Source organism: Astyanax mexicanus, chromosome 1 (assembly GCF_023375975.1).
Source record: "Astyanax mexicanus isolate ESR-SI-001 chromosome 1, AstMex3_surface, whole genome shotgun sequence".
Taxonomy (NCBI): Eukaryota; Metazoa; Chordata; class Actinopteri; order Characiformes; family Acestrorhamphidae; genus Astyanax; species Astyanax mexicanus.
The window spans coordinates 114,252,936-114,274,091 of record NC_064408.1 but is presented as its reverse complement, the minus strand read 5'-3'; the positions used below and the strand labels follow the sequence as shown (position 1 = coordinate 114,274,091).

The 21,156-nt window shown below is 36.5% G+C and overlaps 1 protein-coding gene across 8 annotated transcripts in view; it reads left to right on the top strand.

Annotated features, from left to right (window-relative positions):
• Positions 1-19,429, top strand: part of LOC103024000 (ATPase H+/K+ transporting subunit alpha) — a 51,925-nt gene extending 32,496 nt beyond the window's left edge. For 7 of the 8 annotated variants that reach the window (XM_049464711.1, XM_049464716.1, XM_049464703.1 and 4 more), the window contains 13 exons: positions 777-911; positions 1,431-1,623; positions 3,393-3,568; positions 3,713-3,849; positions 4,985-5,135; positions 7,092-7,260; positions 8,141-8,295; positions 10,976-11,099; positions 11,185-11,330; positions 12,446-12,579; positions 14,363-14,464; positions 15,906-15,997; positions 18,656-19,429. In XM_049464711.1, coding sequence (XP_049320668.1) covers positions 777-911; positions 1,431-1,623; positions 3,393-3,568; positions 3,713-3,849; positions 4,985-5,135; positions 7,092-7,260; positions 8,141-8,295; positions 10,976-11,099; positions 11,185-11,330; positions 12,446-12,579; positions 14,363-14,464; positions 15,906-15,997; positions 18,656-18,684 — 1,743 coding nt within the window. In that variant the 3' untranslated portion in view covers positions 18,685-19,429. The remainder of the gene's footprint in view (positions 1-776; positions 912-1,430; positions 1,624-3,392; positions 3,569-3,712; positions 3,850-4,984; positions 5,136-7,091; positions 7,261-8,140; positions 8,296-10,975; positions 11,100-11,184; positions 11,331-12,445; positions 12,580-14,362; positions 14,465-15,905; positions 15,998-18,655) is intronic. The other variant, XM_049464723.1, reaches the window with a different exon arrangement.
• The last annotated feature ends 1,727 nt before the right edge of the window (positions 19,430-21,156 follow it).

Genomic DNA, 21,156 nt, shown 5'->3' with positions numbered 1-21,156 from the left:
ACCAGTCAGGTTGTGAGGAGCAGTAAAGCCACTCCGCCAAATTGCAGTGTTACACAGAAGTTTCAGTTTAGTCCTTCAGCAATGGGGCTGGAGTAGCATTAGCATTAGTTGCTAACCGCTGTTTCCCTGTTTAGAAGTGAGTATTATTGGCCTGTAGCCCGCTGCTAACCCAAGCTAGGACTGCTGAAGCAGTTAGCCGCTAAGGCTAATGCTCCAGCCCTAGTGGTGGAGAAATTCGGGAATCTAAGCTTACTGTAAATAAACAAAGTGCTTTACTCACCCAAATAAACAGTTTTCAGGAGAGAAATCTGTGTAGATTAACATTCAGATTAACAAACTTTAAAAGAAAGTTTTTTTAATTATTGCACTTTTGTTTACTTAGGTTAGTTTTACTTAATTTAGTTAGCTACCCCACCACCACCACCACCCAGCAACGAGACCTGCTGATTTACAAGTTCCTTATAGTGTCTCTTAAAATGCCTTATAATCCAGTGAGCCCTATGTATGAAAATAGAGCAGAAAACAGACATTCAGTGATTTAAGTGTTCCTTAAATTACGGAGCACCTTTTAGTGCGAAAAATACGATAAGTACTACAGGCCATAGGACACTGTCCTGTTGCATGTTTCCTATCTGTATTTTGTATAATTGCAGCAACACATGCTCTATGTATGGTATGTCAGTGGTGTCAAGAGAGAACTACATAGCTAAGACTTTAATTCTACGATGAACTTACTTCTCCTAATATAATAATGAACTTTCTGTTATTGTTCACAGAGGATAGTGGTTGGAGATGCTTCTGAAACAGCCCTGCTGAAGTTCACAGAGCTAACCATTGGAAACATTATAGACTACAGAGGACGATTTAAAAAGATCTGTGAAGTGCCTTTCAACTCCACCAACAAATTCCAGGTAAGATCCACATTCACTGTGAATTTAAAAGTGTGTCCTAATTAGGGATGGAACAAAATATTGATATTGCGATACATTGTTTTGTTTTCGTTTGGGTACATTATCGATACCTCGAATAATGCAATGAAAACAAGTTCATATTCATAAAGTTTCAGAAGTTCAGAAATCAATATTTGGTGGAATAAACCTTGTTTTTAATCACAGTTTTTATGCATCTTAGCATGTTCTCCTCCCCCAGTCTTTCACACTGCTTTTGGATAACTGATGCAAAAATTCAAGCAGTTCAGCTTTGTTTGATGGCTTGTAATTATCCATCATCTTCAATTTGGTAAAATCAAAGAAACTCATCATTTATAAGTGGTCTCTTTTTTTTCCAGATCTGTATACTATAGTATTATTCTATATTTATCAGTACACAATTGGGACACAGACACACTCCTCTTGTTTCTACATGTTGTGTCTGATTCCTTTACTTTGGCCCAATCTCGTTCTCCTCTGTCTCCCTCTTGTGTCTGATAGCTGTCGATACACGAGCTGGAGGATCCCCTGGACCTGCGCTACCTGCTGGTGATGAAGGGAGCTCCAGAGAGGATCCTGGAGCGCTGCTCCACCATCCTGATCAAGGGCCAGGAGCTGCCCCTGGATGAGCAGTGGAAGGAGGCCTTCCAGACTGCATACATGGACCTGGGAGGACTGGGAGAGAGAGTGCTGGGTAAGAGGTCATTAGAGGTCAGAGGGAAGTGGATTAAAAGAGGGAGGAAGGGGAAACAATGTCTGTTTGAGTTTAGATGACAAAACTTCATTCAGACTGTTGATATCAAAACAGACCACGTGCTCTGTTGGCAGGAGGAGTGTTTTAGGGGGGTATGTGCCAGTTCTCTTCTTGTAGAAGTGCCATTATTAGAGCACTCAGTGTATAAGAAATATTCCTGAGTTACTGTAAAATCAGCCAGTTTTACATTCATTACTCTATAGGTAGAAGTATAGATATTTGGGTTTTAAATACTTCTCTAGAAGTTGAAGTATCAACTCAAGCTTTTTACTCTGTAAGTAATAGTGTAAAAATACTATTTTCAAATCTACTTAAATTATGAAAATAAAAGTAATGTAAGGAGTAAAAATAAAGCCATTAAGAACAGAGTCCTATAGTGCACCCCCCTCCCCTAAACACATTTTCTTAAAGTCATGACTATAATGTTCTATTAAAATGTTAATGTTGATAAATGTGGGATACACTAGTTCCCACAGCTGTTCCCTGTTTCCGCTGCATATGCCCATTTAAAATGAATGTATTTTAGTACAATTTAAATATATTAAAGAAGCTTATTTGGGATATTTCACTCAAGTTCTCTTAAGTCATCTTCACACAAATGTCAAAATTAAATTGGATTAACGAGGCTATTTTTAAAATGTAAGGAGTGGAAAGTTCAGATAGTTGTGTGAAAATGTAATGAGTAGTAGTAAAATGTCATCTGAAAAATAATTACTCCAGTAAAGTTTAGATAATCAACATTTCTACTTAAGTAAAGTAACAAAGTATTTGTACTTAGTACTTAAACAAATATTTGACACCTCTGGTTGTAGAAATAGTTTACTTAATTTCACATTTCAATATACTGACTGTGTTCCTCTCAAAGAATTAACTAGAGACATAACTTTCTATGTCCCACCTTTTGTTTTCTATGTTTAATATGATATAATATCATAGTATAAAGACTCTTTCATCAGAAATATTAAGAATTACATTAAGAGATAGAATTTACATAAAGAGATATTTGAATTAGGAGTACTCTATACATACTCATTTTGACTTTTTTTTTTCAATTGCATTATATAATATACATGACATGTAAAAAAAAATATTAAGAGTGGGCTTTAATGTGAAATAGTTCACTGTAGGAAACACCTGCAGACTCAAAAATAGTAACTACAACAATATATATATATATATATAGTTTTTATATATAATTTTGGTGATGGTAAAGTACTGGTAGATTAAAAAAAGTACAGTTTCTTAAAAAAAGGCATCTGCCATTAATTAATTTAAAAAAACATTATTTCAGAGCAATGTCTTAGACAATGGACTGTGTGTCTGTAAACATTTGATCACAACTATTTGTGATAAAGCTCTTATATGTTTAGTAATCTGTTTAGATTCATTACTGCTATAAAATATTTTGACTTAGTAAGGTTTTATAGAAAGAGGATTTTTAGACCAAACTATTTTTTTTTGTAATTCAGTTACATATAATGTATGTTATCTATGTACATCACAAGAGCAGTTTTGTTTAGGTAGAAATAGGAATTAATAGAGCATTTGTACAGTAGTTCTATGCCAATTTCTTTCTTTTTTTTCAAAATTTGTTTCTGATTTTCTTCTATCAATGCTTTGTCCATCCATGCAATTTTATAATCCCATTCTATCCACAAAAGGTATTATTCCTGTGTAATTAACTGCCTTATTCCTGCATTCGTTATCAGGTTTCTGCCACATATACCTCAATGAGAAGGAATTCCCCCGTGGTTACACCTTCGACACAGATGAAATGAACTTCACCACGTCTGGCCTGTGCTTCGCTGGACTCATCTCCATGATTGACCCTCCTCGTGCCACAGTGCCTGATGCTGTCATGAAGTGTCGTACAGCTGGTATTCGTGTAAGTTCAGTATTGCAGACATGAGGCCATATTACTGAGTCATGAACTAACAAACTAGCTGTGGTAGTTATGCCATTGAGATTGCCCATGTAACAGTAGGCACCAACTCTAATGTATTGTTTTTTTATATATATTAATTTGTAGGTTGTTATGGTTACTGGAGACCACCCCATCACAGCCAGGGCCATTGCTGCAAACGTCGGCATCATATCAGAGGGCAGTGAGACTGTGGAGGACATTGCCACCAGGCTGAGAATCCCTGTGGAGCAGGTTAAGAAGAGGTGGGACTCAGCTTATGTTTATAGATCACCTTCTGCTAAAATTCACTTTTTGTGGTTCTTTGTGAAAAACAATAAGTCTCTCTCAGTTGTATATATGTACATGCTGCACATGAAACTCTTCCTTCACCTCCATTGTCTGCAGTAACTAGTAAAAGAAAAAGTTCAGAAAAACGTTTTTTTTTTTCAGGAAAGGCACCGTATCTACGTCAGTGCGTAAATTAGTATTCATGGCCTCGCCCACCTTGGCTTGGGACCACCCACAGGCAGTGCTGAAACCGACACTGTCAGCTAGCTAAAGAGCTTACAGCTTTATTTACACCAGCTAGTTAACATTAGCTATCTTGTGTAAGTCACTATAAGTTTAAATCGGATCTCCAGTGGATTCTGCGTTTTACCAAGACACATGGTTTGAAAAGGCAGGTAGGCCTTCTCTGCTGCAGTGCTGTTAGCCAATCAGAGGCAATATGTTTGCATGCATACATTTGTATGAATATTCATGAGCAAGAGCTGAAATCCTGTCTTTCTTCAGAGACCACTCATTCAGTGATCTAAAGCAGGGCTAAATAGAAACACCGGAGCTCACATAGCATTCATTCATACTAGAGACCACAACTATTTATTTTAAGATAAATGAAAAAACAATGGAGTGATACCTTTATTAACTCAAAAGATACAAATGCTCTTAAAATTCATTATTTCAGATAGCATCAATTTTCTCTTTGTGTGTTCTTTGTCTGTCTCAGCTAGACAGCTTAGTGTCAGCATGAAAATAGTGTGTCTCAATAGAATTATTCAGAACTTTCTCAAGACCTTGATCATCTAGCTCAGGGTTGCCAGCGTAGACTTTATCACTGGTCATTGGTTTCTCTCATATTACTACTATTACTATTACACAGGCTAATTATATAAATACCTTACAATCAATTATAATGCTCTTGGAGAGTTCTGGTACCAGTGGTTTACGTATTATAGGCCTCAAGATTTAAGAAATATTGCTTTGGGTAGTCTGGGAGAAAATACAATTTAATTAATTTACACTTGTTGAAAGAAATAATTAATGAAATGGTGTTACTTGCTTAAGATCTACTCAGAAACAGTGATAGATATGATTGTGTCATTACTCTGCGATCCACAGCGATGCTCGCGCATGTGTCATAAATGGAGGTCAGCTGAAGGACATGACCAGTGACGAGTTGGACGACGCTTTGCGGAATCACCCGGAAATGGTGTTTGCCCGCACCTCTCCCCAGCAGAAGCTCATCATAGTCGAGAGCTGCCAGCGTCTGGTGAGTTCAGCTACAATGCCAGAAATCTTATCAGAATAAATAAATTACTGGATAACGTAATGGAACAGCGTAGTGGAGTTATACAATGCACGTGTGATTAAGATTTGATTAAAATTCCCTAGTTAATATTCCACTATAAATAAACACTTGTTAAGCTGCACTTGTGTTAAAATCCCACTATTCTTGAAGGTGATCTAAAAAGGACAATTTTATTTATTTTGGTAAAGCTGATTAATAAGAGTTTGGTACACAGAAGTGGCAAAGCACCTCCATTAAAATATAATCTTTAGAACAAAAACAGAATAGTTAAACAGGTTAGTCGCAAAACCCAAAAACTGTTATGTAATAGTCTTGACCCAAATATTCACACTAGCGAAAGCTTTTTAGGATAAATGCTCTGGCTAAGATAATGCCAGTTGAAGCAACCAGTCTAGGCTAAAAGCTAACCTTAGTTCAAATATATACAATAATTACAAACAGTTCTGCATACAGTTTTTATGCTATGCTATGTTATGCTATGATAGCATAGGCTAGGGGCGCTAAGTGGTCAAGCATTATAAAAGCACTGCCACTATGTTTGGGAGATTGCTGGTTCGAGTCCCTGTTATGCAGCTTGCCGTCAGCTGCCAAAGCCCTGAAAGAGCACATCTGGCCTTGCTCTCTCTGGGTGGGTAGATGGCGCTCTTTTCCCTCATCACTCCAAAGGGTGATGTGAATCAGCACAAGGAACTGAACTGAATCGCTGTGCTTTCCTCCAAGGACGCTGGCAATGCTACATCAGCAGCTGTTGGAAAATAGGCAGTGGTTGATTCACATGTGTCGGAGTAGGCATGTGCTAGTCTTCACCTTTCTTGTATTGTGGCATCACAACAGCTGAGTAGAAGCTAAATTGGCCTAGCTATATTTGGAGAAAATTATTAAAAAAATAACTAGCCAATCCAATACAACCAGAACTCATGATTTTTTTTACGAGCCTAACAAAAACAATAGTTTTGCAGAAAATCACATATGAACAAACTTGTCTTTAGAACATCTGGAACTACTGTTTTTCCTTATCTCTTCGTTATCTTTTTGTTCTGTTGTTTTTTTCTGTTATTTGTTTGTACTGTCCGTGTCGACCTGAGGCGGATGGGTTTCTCTGATTAACCTTCAAGGTTTCTTCCTCTTAGTATTAAGGAGTTTTTTATTGTGGTGCTCGCTCATAAGAAGATTGCACCTGTTTCTGTGTAAAGTTGCTTTGTGACAATTTGTAGTAAAAAAAGCTATATAAGTTAAATTAAATTAAATTGATTTCAGCAGTCTGCTTTCAAACTGTACTTTTATAGTGACAGTGCAGTGTGTCATGTGGTGTCTAGGAAACACCTTACTCGAACACTATTGAATAAACTTGGCAGGAGCATTTCATAACAGTGTCATTTTACCACTACTGGTAATGTTTGATATCATAACAAATTTAGTCATGACTTTAAACATAATAGCATCTGGGTAGGATCAGTTGTGACACTACACTTAACGGCTCCACCAGGTCACACCGGAAGCGTGCACTGGCATGCTGTTTGCATTAGGAAAAACTTGCTTGTTGGTGTTAACTTGCCAAATTATTGCTTTAATCTATTCCTAAACATAAAATAAAATCTCACAAATATTTTCGTATGTTCAGTAAATGCATAGAAAGCAGTCTATCAATGTTAACAATATTTGCAATGGTGCAGTGGTGCCTCAAGTGCTTAGAGTAAAGGGTTCTGGGTTTGATTTTCAAGTCAACTAAGCTGCCACTGGTGGGCCCTTGAGCAAGGCCCTTAACCCCCTTGATTTTCTTTGCTTTTTGACCCCTTGTTGACATGCTAAAACTGGGTTATTCAAGCAGAATATGTGATATGTGATGTACTACACAAGTGTATAAATATAATGACGATAAAGATGACTGACCTAACATTTGTATTACTCTCCTCTAAGGGCTCGATTGTGGCAGTGACTGGAGATGGTGTGAATGATTCTCCTGCTCTGAAAAAGGCAGATATTGGTATTGCCATGGGCATCGCTGGCTCTGATGCTGCTAAAAATGCTGCAGACATGATCCTGCTGGACGATAACTTCGCCTCCATCGTAACAGGAGTAGAACAGGGTAGGTAAACATTACCACATGATGTTAGTAATAATTATTATGACAAATTTTCAACAGTTGTGGCAGTAAGATATTTTTATTTAATTTTTTAATAAATTTCATTACAAGACACAAGTCTACAATAAAAATGTAATGCAGATTTAATAAAGCCAGATTTTAAATAATAATAATAGCTATATAATATATAATTTAAAAAAAACAGCAGACACTCCATGAAATCCTCATCTTTTTTATCATATTTAAACATATGGATATTTGAGCTTTATTTAAACAGTATTTATAGACAAGGTAATTTAAACCATATTTAAACAAAAAATGCATTTAATTTTTTTTTTATATTATTCATAGAAATGTACTTTTCTTTTGATGTTAATACAATTAAGTATGGGAATTTTTCAACAGTTGCTTTACTATGCGACAGTAAGATAATTTTTGGGAAATGTTTATTTAAAAAATCTATTTCAAAATACAGGTCTACAATAGAGTTTTAATACAGATTTAATGTAGCAAGATTTTAAATAATATCTATGCTATCTAATATATAATTTTAAAAAATGTGGCCACAACATGAAATATTGTCTTTTTTATCATAATTAAACTTATGGATATTTGATATTTATTCAAATAATATTTATAGACAAGGCAATTTAAACTAAACTGAAACAAAAAGTGCATTTTTTTTAAACATTTGTAAAAAAAATATACAAATGTACTTTTCTTTTGAGGACACATAGTCTCAAAAACAAATGTCCATATATTTAAATATTTTTAACTGTTTTTATGAGGTGCCCTATTTGTTATCTCTATTATAAATGTCAATGTTTAATGATTCTTGATGTAGGCAGTGATTAACCTGCATTGCTCTTTCTCTGGTCTGTAGGCCGTCTCATTTTTGACAATCTAAAGAAGTCCATTGCCTACACTCTGACCAAGAACATCCCAGAGCTGACCCCCTACCTGATCTACATCACAGTGAGCGTACCGCTGCCACTGGGCTGCATCACCATCCTCTTCATCGAGCTCGCCACTGATATTGTGAGTATAGCACCACCACCTACACCAAGGAATCTACCATTCTAACCACTTTATCTATGAAACTTCATTATGATCTGTTTAATTAATCTGTACTGTATACTAGATATTGCCAGTGTACAGTACAGACTGTATCTGTTATTGTTGTGCACAGACAGCTTTCAGATGTCTAACCTATTGATGATTTATCACAGGCTCATTGTTATCCTGAAATTATTTAGATGGTGGATAATTCTTAACACAGCACTGAAAATGATTAGTAGGGTGTTTGTGTTTTTGGTATCAGACAAAACAGATAGTCAATACTCAGTTCAGAATAGGAGTAGGCAATATGGTAAACATTTTGCATGATATTTTATGATATACACTATTTATCACCATATTTTGAGGCCAGCACTGCATCAGTATCAGCAGATTATTTAAAGAGCTGCTTTTCAAATACTCACCCGTACTTACAGTAGTACAGTAACATACAGCTCTGAAAAAAAAGGAGAGACCACTTCAGTTTCTGAATCAGTTTCTCTGATTTTGTTATTTATAGGTATATGTTTGAGTAAAATAAACATTGTTGTCTTATTCTATAAACTATGCAATAAAATATTGTCATTTAGAGCATTTTTTGTAAAAAAAAATTAGAAATGGTCAACCAAAAAAAGAGACAGTTTTCATGCATCTTAGCATGTTCTCCTCCACCAGTCTTACACACTGCTTTTGAATAACTTTATGCCACTCCTGATGCAAAAATTCAAGCAGTTCAGCTTGGTTTGGTGGCTTGTGATCATCCATCTTCCTCTTGATTATATTGCAGAGGTTTCCAATTTAGTAAAATCAAAGAAACTAATCATTTTTAAGTGGTCTCATATTTTTTTCCTAGAGCTGTATATTCAGTTTCTGCCCCACTTCTAAACCCATACATCATCCAGTGCCCTTCCCAAACTACCCCTTCCATTTTTTAGCCTTTTTCAAATTTCAAAAATCAGAGGGCTTTGTGCCCCTTTGCTGTATGCGTATGTCTTAGCATTTGTTTATTCTATGTTTAGTGTTTATCACACTTATATATTTAATTTAACTTTGGGTAACTAAATTTAAATTTTTTTGGTTGGAACTTTGGGTTGAAGGGTAATGCAAGTTCAATGCTCTGTTTGTCCTGTAGATATGTAGTATTGACAATAAAACTAACTATAATACGCACACCGTATTATAAGACGCACTATCAAAGAACGCTTATTTTCTGCTATTTTTCCATACATAGGGCGCATCGCATTATAAGGCGCGTTAAGTGACACTAGAAAGGGTGCCTATATCAAAGTGAACAGGGGTGGCGCCATGTTTCCCTTCCCCCACCGGGGGTGGTCGCTTGCCGGTGGAGCGTCTCAGTATATATAAATCTAGCTCTTTCAAAGTCAAACGAGTGCTGGATATTAATCTACACAGATTCCTCTCCTGAAAACTGTTTATTTGGGTGAGTAACGTGCTTCAGTTTATTTACAGTAAGCTTAGATTTCCAGATGTCCACTAAGGCTTGCTGCACCAGCGTTAGCATAGCTATCCGCTAGCACGCTAGCTAGTCACCTAAACAGCGTTACACTGAGTAATCCTGCGTGTTCTGGTAAGACAGTGAGATATTAGCTAGCGATTCGTCCCCCGTAGCTTGTTTTAACACTGTAAACAAGCAGATTACAGGCTGATAAAACTCACCTCTGAGAGAGTTAGCGCTTAGCATCTAGCTAATGCTAGCCAGGCAAAGCAGCACAGACTTACAGGCCGATAACTCACCTCTGAACGGTGAACGCTTAGCGATTAGCATCTAACTCTAATAATACTGCTCCAGCAGTATTAAAAGTGCTAAATTTAGAAAATACTGATCTCTGAACAGTGAAAAAGCTAGCTAGCTAAGCGGTTAGCATCTAGCTAATGCTATTGCTGCTCTGCACGGAGTGTGTGTTTACTGCTCCTTACACCTGACGGGTAAAATTTAGATAATACTGATCTCTGAACAGTGAATAAGCTAGCTAATGCTATTTGCTGCTCCAGCCTCGGAGCTGCACGGCTCTGGACTCTGTATAGCACTGAAACTCTGTATAACGCTGCACGGAGTGTGTGTTTACTGCTCCTTACAACCTGACGAGTAAAATTTAGATAATACTGATCTCAGTGAATAAGCTAGCTAGCTTAGCGGTTAGCATCTAGCTAATGCTATTGCTGCTCAGCCTCGGAGCTGCACGGCTCTGGACTCTGTATAGCACTGAAACTCTCTATAACGCTGCACGGAGTGTGTGTTTACTGCTCCTTACAACCTGACGAGTAAAATTTAGATAATACTGATCTCAGTGAATAAGCTAGCTAGCTTAGCGGTTAGCATCTAGCTAATGCTATTGCTGCTCCAGCCTCGGAGCTGCACGGCTCTGGACTCTGTATAGCACTGAAACTCTCTATAACGCTGCACGGAGTGTGTGTTTACTGCTCCTTACAACCTGACAAGTAAAATCCATACAAAAGGCGCACCGTATTATAAGACGCACTGTCAATTTTTGTGAAAATTAAAAGTTTTTAAGTGCGCCTTATAGTCCGAAAAATACGGTACTTATATTATATACTTGACTAATAATGATTCTTAATCAATTTCCAATAAATAATTTCTACCCAGTAAACAAACTCTACTCACCTTCTCTCTGTCACACAGTTCCCCTCCGTGTCTTTGGCTTATGAGAAAGCTGAGAGCGACATCATGCATCTGAAGCCCAGGAACCCACGCAGGGACAGGCTGGTGAATGAAGCCCTTGCTGTCTATTCTTACTTCCAGATAGGTATGATGTGCATGCACTAAGTCAATATTCTGTCAAATGTCTTTTTTCCTTGGTTTCATTTTCTCCTTCATCTCATGTTCTCCAGGAGCCATCCAGTCGTTTGCAGGCTTCACAGATTATTTCACAGCGATGGCTCAGGAGGGATGGTTCCCTCTGCTGTGTGTGGGCCTCCGCTCCCAGTGGGAGGATGTACGACTGCAGGACCTGCAGGACAGCTATGGACAGGAATGGGTCGGTATAAGAGCATGAGCTCATAAACTTATAGGATAGGAAAGTCATGTGTTTGTTACATTGTGTATACATTTGGTCCAGTTAGTTCGTTTAGGTTTCACACTGCAGGTTATTGAGCATCTTAAATTACTTTAATATGTCCAGTTTTCATCACCTTTGTGGGTTGGTGTAGTGCCGAATTCTGCCTCCTGCCAGAATCTGACTCCCCTAGAGTACTAGCACATCATGCAGCAGAATGAATGTAACAAATACTCCTCAGATTCCTTTTATTTAGATTTGGGTTAATCCTCAGTTACAGTAGATACAGAAATCCTCAGTGTAATCTGTTGTACTCATACTGCTGCATGAGAAACATGCATGTACACATGCAGCACAACACTCATCCTTTTTCTTTTTTTAATTGTTTAATGAGTGACTGTTTGTGTCAATTTCCTGTATCTGGTCTGAAAAACTTTTTTTTTCTCTGACCATGGCCATCTCTTTTGGTCTGGACCATGCAATAGAATCAAAGCTGCAAAAAGCATTTTTAAAAGTCAGGTTCTTTTCTTATTAAATATATTAAATCAGAAAATACATACTTTATAAACACTGTATCAGTCTTAAGTTAATGGACAAAATACAGCTTTGAAAAAAAATAAGACCATTTCAAATGATGAGTTTCTTTTGTTTACCAAATTGACTTCTAGAATATAAAGAAGCCATCAAACCATCCTAAACTGCTTGAATTTTTGCACCTGGAGTGGCATAAAGTTATCCAAAAAGCAGTGTGTAAGACTGGTGGAGGAGAACATGCCAAGATGCATACAAATTGTGATTAAAAACCAGGGTTGTTCCATCAAATATTGATCTCTGAGCTCTTAAATTTTTATGAATATGATCTTGTTTTCTTTTTCATTTCTCATTTTCTGCAAATAAATGCTCTAAATTACAATATTTTTATTTGGAATTTGGGATAAGTTTTTTTATAGTTAAGTTTTCCGTAGTTTATAGAATAAAACAACAATGTTCTCATACATCTATAAATAGTAAAATCAGAAAAACTGATTTAGAAACTGAGCGTGATCTCTTAATTTTTTAGGGAGATGTATAATGTGTTCTTTTCCTCTTCATAACAGACATACAGTCAGCGGCTGTACCAGGAGTACACATGCTACACTGTGTTCTTCGTCAGTATTGAGGTCTGTCAGATTGCTGACGTCTTGATCAGGAAAACCCGCCGTCTGTCCGCCTTCCAGCAGGGCTTCTTCAGGTTAGTCTGCTCACATGTTTTAACCTAAACCAGACTGCATACATTAATGTTAATGGATTTGTGCAGTGTTGCGGACTCCCCTGGAGAAACTTTTCACTAAATGTACAGAAATATCTTATCCTGCGTTTTGAGAAATTATCTGGTAAAGTAGTTTATCTGGTTTGCTCAGGCTCACAGGACACAGAGCATTGTGGTGTGAGAGCCGTAACAATCACAGGGTTGTTTAAAACTGATTATGCATGGGATTTTTCCAGACTGCAGCTGTGTCTGGAATGAGAGTCAGCTCTGCTGCTGTCTGACTTATTCTTCTGTTTACAGCAGTAACTCTATCAAAGAACAAACAAATACATTTTATTTACATTCTCAATCTCAAGGCCTTACAACTTGTCATGCATTCAGAATCAGAATCTGAAATAGATTTTTTTAATGTTAGACATCATAGCAACCACATGGCACTCCATAGAAACCGTTTAGTAACACCTTAGCAACCACCAAGCAACATCACAGCAATCACCTGGGATACCATACTAAACATTAAGCAACACCTAGCAACAACTAAGCAACACCATAGCAACCACTATCACCTTGCCACACTGTAGCAGACATCTCCTGACTGTCCACTTAGCAACACCTAGCAACCACCTTGCAACATCAAAGCAACCATCTGAGATAGCATATCACCACCTGGGATACAATATCAACCACCATCACCCTGCAAAACTTTAGCAGACATCTATCAACAACTAAGCCACACCTAACAACAACTTAGCAACACCATAGCAATAACCTGTGATAAGATAGCAATCACATTGAATTTCATAGGAACTACCATGAGTACCATAATAACCACTAAGCAACACCATATCAACAACTTAGCAACACACTAGCCACCACCTGCAACCACCACAGCAACCACCTAACAGCCACATGGGATATGATACCAACCACCTAGCAATATCACTGCAACCACCTGAGATACCATAATAAACTATAAGCTACACAAAAGCAACCACCTGGGATAAGAAAGCAACCACATTTGAATTTCATAGGAACCACCTTGAATACCATATTAACCACTAAGCAACACATTAGCAACCGCCTGGAACACTATATAAACTGCCCAGCAACCATCTATCAACACTCTAGCAAATACTGACACATGGTAATCACAGTGCCACACTTTCACCCGTCTACAACCTTTAATACCACAGCAACCAACATGGATACCATAGCAACCATTTAGCAACATCATAGCAACCACCCAGGTATCCATAGCAACAACGCAGCAACCACCTAGAAACCACTTAGTAACACCATTAACCATGTCCTTAAAGCGCTTTAAACATGTATTTTATTCATGTATGACTGTAAGGCCAGAGGAAACTAAAAAAATGAAATAAATTATTTTAATGCATTTTGTCAACTTACGGTCTGTCGCTGTAGACTAGTGACTTATTGAAAAAGCACAGCTTCAGGTGCATGAGCCATTTCACATCTGGCATGAGGAATCTAATAAGAGGGAAAAAGTGGGAATTTAAAAAAAATCAGGAAAGGGGTTCAATTGTTTTGTTCAGTAGTTTCATATTGTAACAAACACTCTACTGGCTATATGACTCCTATAATTAGATTACACATAATATTCCATACTGATGATTTCTGCATGTTTAAAACTAAATTCTAGTGTCTGTTATAAAAAAAAATGCAGCAGTTGAATAATAATCACTATTGTCCGTGATTTGTCTTTGTTTATTGTCTGATATTTCTGTTCTAACTCTCTGTGCAGAAACAAAGTGCTTGTGTCGGCCATAGTGTTCCAGCTCTGTCTGGGTAACCTGCTGTGCTACTGCCCAGGAATGCCCAACATCTTTAATTTCATGCCTATAAGGTAATGTACCTTTCATATCAGACCTCTGGGGGGAGGCCTCATTAACTCTGGTGGATCATTAGAACAGCAAGTTTACATGGTACACAAGGGACTTCTTTTTTTATTCTTCTTTACTTTTTACTACACTAGGACTTCACAATACTCGCATATTTAAGCTTATATTAACGTTATATCAGTATTTGCAAGGTGCTATAAGATATACAGATATTAAATAATTACATGAATTTAAGTTCAATTACCAAAGTGATTGTTATGAAGCATCACTTTTAATGTACTTATAATCAGAGGTAGAAAGTAACGAATTACATTTACTTACGTTACTGTAATTGAGTAGATTTTATGAGTAATTTTTTAAGTGTTTTTTTAAATAGGTCATTTTACTTTTACTCAAGTTTATTTTGACACAAGTAATTTACTTTGCTACACTGGAAAACTCCCCATTGCTGAGTAAAAATAAAATGCAGGGGAAAAAAACAATTACTATAAAAAAACTAAAAAAATACGATTTATAGTCACATGTATGACCTTAATTTTTTAACAGTAAAGAAAAAAATGCATTATAGAAACATATGCCACTTGTTCTTGAAAATGTTTTATGCGCTGGTCTGAACAAATACTGCCTGAAAGATCCAAATTATTATGTGGAATAATAGCTAATTAAAAACGATTTAATATATATTTGTTGTACTTTTTTTTTACTTCAAATAATTAAAAGTAACTATGTAACTTTTACTCAAAGTACATTTTAAATTGAGTACTTTTTTTACTTTTATCTGAGTAGATTTTTAGATGAGTACTTTTACTTTTACTTGAGTAGAATCTTAGCAAAGTAAAAGTACTTTTACTTAATTACAATTTTTCAGTACTTTTTCCACCTTTGCTTATAATATAACTTAATAATGCCAAGAGTGAAAGGACAGAAACTACTATCACTTACAAGATAACACCTAACAGTGTATACAGGTATAAGCATTCCCCAGCAATTTATTTCTGATGAAACACTTCATGAGCAGTTTATATAATGTTGACTACCATGACTCTGGAATGTAAGTGCCAGAAGTCATGGGATAGCAGTATGTCTTACTTATGTAACAAATGTGTCAATAAGACTGATAAAGACGTTATACTACAATAATTTGATGCTTTATAAATGTAACATATGTCCATCACTTTAACATAAAGACCCTTATGTCAACTCAGTGTAACTTGTTTCATGAATTGTCCACTATCTTTTTCTTATTTTTATGATTATAACGTTCATAAGTGTTGAAGTCTTACAAGTCTTTTAATGGATGTGTTTTGTTTATAAGTAACCTTCAAATAAAGGACTATCTTCTATTTTAAGCAAGTCATGTTCTCACTTAAGCTTCATGTAATGGACATATTGATCTCAGAAGTGCTTTATATTGACTGCTGTCTGTGTATGTTCACTTCTTTCCAGGGTACAATGGTGGTTTGTGCCGTTGCCTTACGGTATCTTGATCTTTGTCTATGATGAGATAAGGAAACTAGCTGTGAGGAGACATCCAGGCAGTAAGTATCATACATAGTGGGTCCAAATGTTTGGGGACACTACTTCTAATGAATACGTTTAGATACTTTAAGTCGTACCCATTGTTGACACAGATGTCTAAATGCACACACACAGCTTGTCTAGTCCCTGTAGAGAAGTATTATTGGTTTTGCCAACTTATTAGAATTAGCATTACAAGCAGGGCAGATTTGGAAGTTCTGGGGCCCCCAGCAATGTTTTTTTTTCTGGGGGCCCTGACAAAATGGATTTTTTTGTAAAGCAAAATGCAATATTGTAGCTGACAAACTAGCTGTCTCAATTACCTCATCCTCGTCAGACGTTTCAATTCTTGCTGCTGCGAAAGAACTTGGTGAGCTTTGTCAAGCTTTTTGTGCATTCCCTAATTTTTTTTTTTGGGCACCACTGGGATAAGACCATTTCATGGTTGTGCTGAAGCTAGCTTATTCTACCTTGCCTGGCTTAACTTGGGTGTACAAAAAAGAAATAATGCGTATTTTTTGGGGAGGTTTTTTGGCCAGCAGGGGGCCCCCTGATTCCTGGTGCCCCAAGCAATTGCGTGGTTTGCATGGTGGTTAAATCCACCCCTGATTACAAGTGCAATAGATCATTTCACCCCCAGTATTGAGCTGTGGAGCAGTAGAAGATAGTGTTGTAGTACTCGAGTCCAGTCTAGGTCTCGAGACCAAAAACATGCAGCATTGGACTCAGTCTTGTTTGAAATCTTGTCTCAGTTTAAGAGTGAGGTGGATTTTGAGACTGTGGACGAGACCGGCCGAATCCAAGTCCTCTGTTCATTGTGAAGTTCATTAGAAACGAAGCCTTTTTTTCTATCGTGACTGAACATCAACAATTCATTCAAACAGACCGAATCACTCCTGCTTTCAAAACAAGCTACTCCTGCTTTTGTTCAGTATCCAGTCAATGCATTTTTAATTTTGAATAGTCTGACGTTAAGTTAACTGTGCCCTTTTTTTACCGGCTCGCTGGAGATATAATCTTTGGTTAAGTGAATCATCATGAATTTGTATGCAGGACTTTCCAAAGGAGAAACATTCTGCAGAATGTAAATTCTGCTGCATTTTGATAACAGAGACCTTTTTTTCAACATTTTTTTCCAGACATTTAGAAAAAAGGAGAGATAAGTACAAACTAGCGAACTAGTTAACAAACTAATGTTATCAGGGAGAGCACTGACGTTAGTGATGAGCTAGCTAATCTTAGTGATGAGCTAGCTAACACACTTATGTTACTAGGAAGAGTACTAAAGCTAGCGACAAGCTAGCTAACCTTAGCAACAAGTTGGCTAACCTTAGCGACAGGTTAGCTTACCTTAGTGACAAGTTAGATAAAGTAATGTGCAAACTAATCTTAGTGATGAACTAGCTAGAATGCTAATGTTACCAGGGAGAGAATTAAAGCTAGTGACAAGCTAGCTAACTTTAACAACAAGCTGGCTAACCTTAGTGACAAGCTAGCTAACCTTAGCAACAAGTTAGCTAAAGCTTGCGACAAGCTTACTTTAGTGACAAGTTAGATAATATAAGTGATGTGCTAACTAATCTTAGTGATGAACTAGCTAAAATACTAATGTTACTGGGGAGCGAAATTAAAGCTAGTGACAAGCTGGCTAACCTTAGCAACAAGCTAGCTAACTTTAGCAACAAGCTGGCTAAACTTAGCGACAAGCTAGCTAACCTTAGTGACGTGCTAACTAATCTTAGTGACAAGGTAGCTAATCTTAGTTACGAACTATGTAAAATACTAATGTTACCGGCGAGAGAACTAAAGCTAGTGACGAGTTTGCTAACCTTAGCGACAAGCTAGCTAACCTTAGTGACGTGCTAACTAATCTAAGTGACGAGGTAGCTAATCTTAGTTATGAACTATGTAAAATACTAATATTACCGGCGAGATAACTAAAGCTGGTGATGAGTTAGCTAACCTTAGCGACAAGCTGGCTAACTCTAGCGACAAGCTGTATGAGGGCAAATTGTGATTTTTCTTTTTAGTTTTAGAGTCTTTCCCGGTCTCATTCTTGACAAAGACTCAACTACTAAAAATCTTGGTCTTGACTCAGACTTGACATGTCCCGGTCTTGGTCTTGGCTCTAGTGGTCTTGACTACACTAGTGGAAGAACTGTGTTCTCCAGAATGATGGAGCTCCATCCAATACATGAAAAACAATAAATAAGCAGATGACATATATTGAGCAGACTCAATATATGTCCATATGATGTGGCCAGGAAGTGTATTTACAGCAATATAATAATAATTAGTTGAAACCTTACTTAACAATGGTTATTACTGTGCTAAGTATTATTATTTGTTAGCAAAGTTAGCAACGTACCAAAGCTACCAAAACAATGTATTCAATTAAAAAATACATGTTTGGTATCTAAACTTTGCTTCTTATCTTTTCTTTAGCTACATTAGCTAACATAGCTAACACATCAGTAGCAAACTGCATAATAAATCATCACTCTAACCATTTTAAAGTGTCACAGAATCATGAAAAGACGCGCTAAAATGTAGGAAAATATACAGATCGAATTCTAGCTATAAGGTCTATTAGGTGTCTTGTATGTAGTTCAAGGTCATGTTCTTCACATACAGGCCTCACAGCAGCTCACGTTTCCTCCCTCTGTGCTTTCCAATAGGTTGGTGGGACCAGGAGTTGTATTACTGAGCAAGCATGGTCACGTCACACTGGAGAAGAATGTGTGTTTTTTTTTGGTGTTGATTTTACTGCCTACCTTCTATAAATGACTGTTAAAAAATATTGTTTTTATTTAATGTGTTCTTACTTTATTTCACTGTCCTAATGTCGCTATTATTTCTAATTTTATAATTACTTAAAATCAACTGCCTTTTTCCTGAATGTAACAGTACTGACATAAAATAAATTATAGGAAAGTATAAAAGTATATTACTATATTACTATTACTATGTAATCATATATTGCGTGCTTTAAGTGATGTTATCTGTGAAATATTTAATAAACTCACATTTCTCATATCAGTGTAAATGATTCAGCACTGCACACTGTAGAGTATGTCATATGCCATATAAGTCATATACGTACATCATTGCCATTTTATGTGCATTTTAGTATATTTATACAGGTCACTGTCATAGGACAGACCTCTCACATGTTAGCAAACATTAAACCCACTGATAGGTGAAGTAATTAACATTTAATAATCTGATCAGCTTTAACAATAGCCAAACTATGAAGTAATATGACCAGCTTGGTCATTCTGATAAACCAGCTAGTTCTTTAACTTAAATCAATAAAGAAACTATGCTGAACAAGAGCTTAAATGGGTTCTCTACCTATAGCGTATTTTTTTATTTGAATGTGATGACTTATTTGTGATGAAATATTTGAATCAGAATTTTTTATGCTTGAATTAAATTGATCTCACTTTTGATCAAGTTTTTTTTGTGTTATTTGAATGTAAAACGTGGTGAAATTTGCTCATGAAAAAGCTACATTTCAAAATAACACCTTTTAATTTTTAAACAGATCCATGTATTTTTTCAGATATTTAAAGTTAAAATCTGATTCAAAACTCATTTTGAATGACTGTAAACACTCCATTACCTGATCACACTTTTTTTTTATTTCATTATATAAATTATATTCCAGGAACATTCTGGAAGCATGTAATCAGGTCAGTCTCAATAACAATATTTTGTGGACGATATATCGTCTTAGAAATGATTGCAATAAACAATATTACTGTCATTTTTACTGTCAAGACCTTTAAATGCCACTGACATAATTATGATAAAATAGCATGACAACGCAAATATACCGTTTTAAAGATAAAACATTTTTAATTTATTAAGTATTAAATAATTTGGTAAATATATACTTTTTTTCTTTACCTACTGCATTTACTACTATTGCATGATTGTTTAAAACACTGTTCACTGTTTTATATATATATATATATATATATATATATATATATATATATATATATATATATATATATATATGAACAAACATACAAATAAACACACCAGACAATAATGTTAGTATTTGTCTAGCTGGTAACAATTTGAAAGAAACATTCTTATAATGTGATGGTAACCATTATTACTATAACAGCCTGTCATGATAATTACATTATCGACTTAATTTACAATAAATGGACATTACCTCATTAATATTTGATACTATAGTGATATGAAATGTTGAAAGTAGCATTTCCAAAACAAAAAAATCAAATGTTGACACAAGTGCATCTACGTTAATGTTATTTAAAAATGTTAAATAAAAACATCTAGAAAACAATAACGTTCCAAAAATGTTTTGTCAGATGAATGCACCATTACCTGATCACAGCTTCTGATCACAGAATTTTACTTTTGAGTTTTTAGATTTTAATGCAAGGATTTGATTTTTTTGCTGGACATGCTGACAGACCAGATAGTCCATCAATCTCATTAAATACATTACGATGGTCAAAAGTAAAATATTATAACATATAAGTTTTAATAGAATAGCAGGGGTTTTATTCATGCAAAGGATCATTAGCAAGCTGATTAACCAGCATGACCAAAATTAAATGCTATACCACCTTGGCCACCATCTGAAACCTAGTTAGCAGCAGAAGCTGGTCCTGAGCTGGATGTTCCAATAGGGACGGGCACTGTGAACAGACCCTGTGCTGGTGCCTGATGCTGCCAGGCGGGGGCGCGCTGTTACAGAAGGCGGGCTGATGCTGGGAAGTGCAGTATTCCGCTGGTAAAGCGGGTAACAGCGGGTTAAACCGCAGTGATCCGCCCTCTTTTCCTCTCACTCATCACAGCAGCTCCACAGAGTCTGCGCACGGGCACGCGCTGTCCCGCACGTATCCCCGCCGCCTGCACGCGCGACCCGCCTCCGCTCCTCACGTGCTCATGCGCGTGGAGCTTCATTTCCACAAACTGCCTAATAAAAGCTAGTCTGTGCTGCTTCCTGTATATCTGAAAAGTTTATATAAAACGGTGTTAATATTCAGTATAGTATTAAATAGTGGCCCTAAATAGTATACTACTGTCTCTCCATAGATGAGTGGATAGATATGGATGGATGGATGGATGGATGGATGGATGGATAGATGGATGCATTAGCAGCTCATATATGGAGCATCTTTTGCTCGAGTGT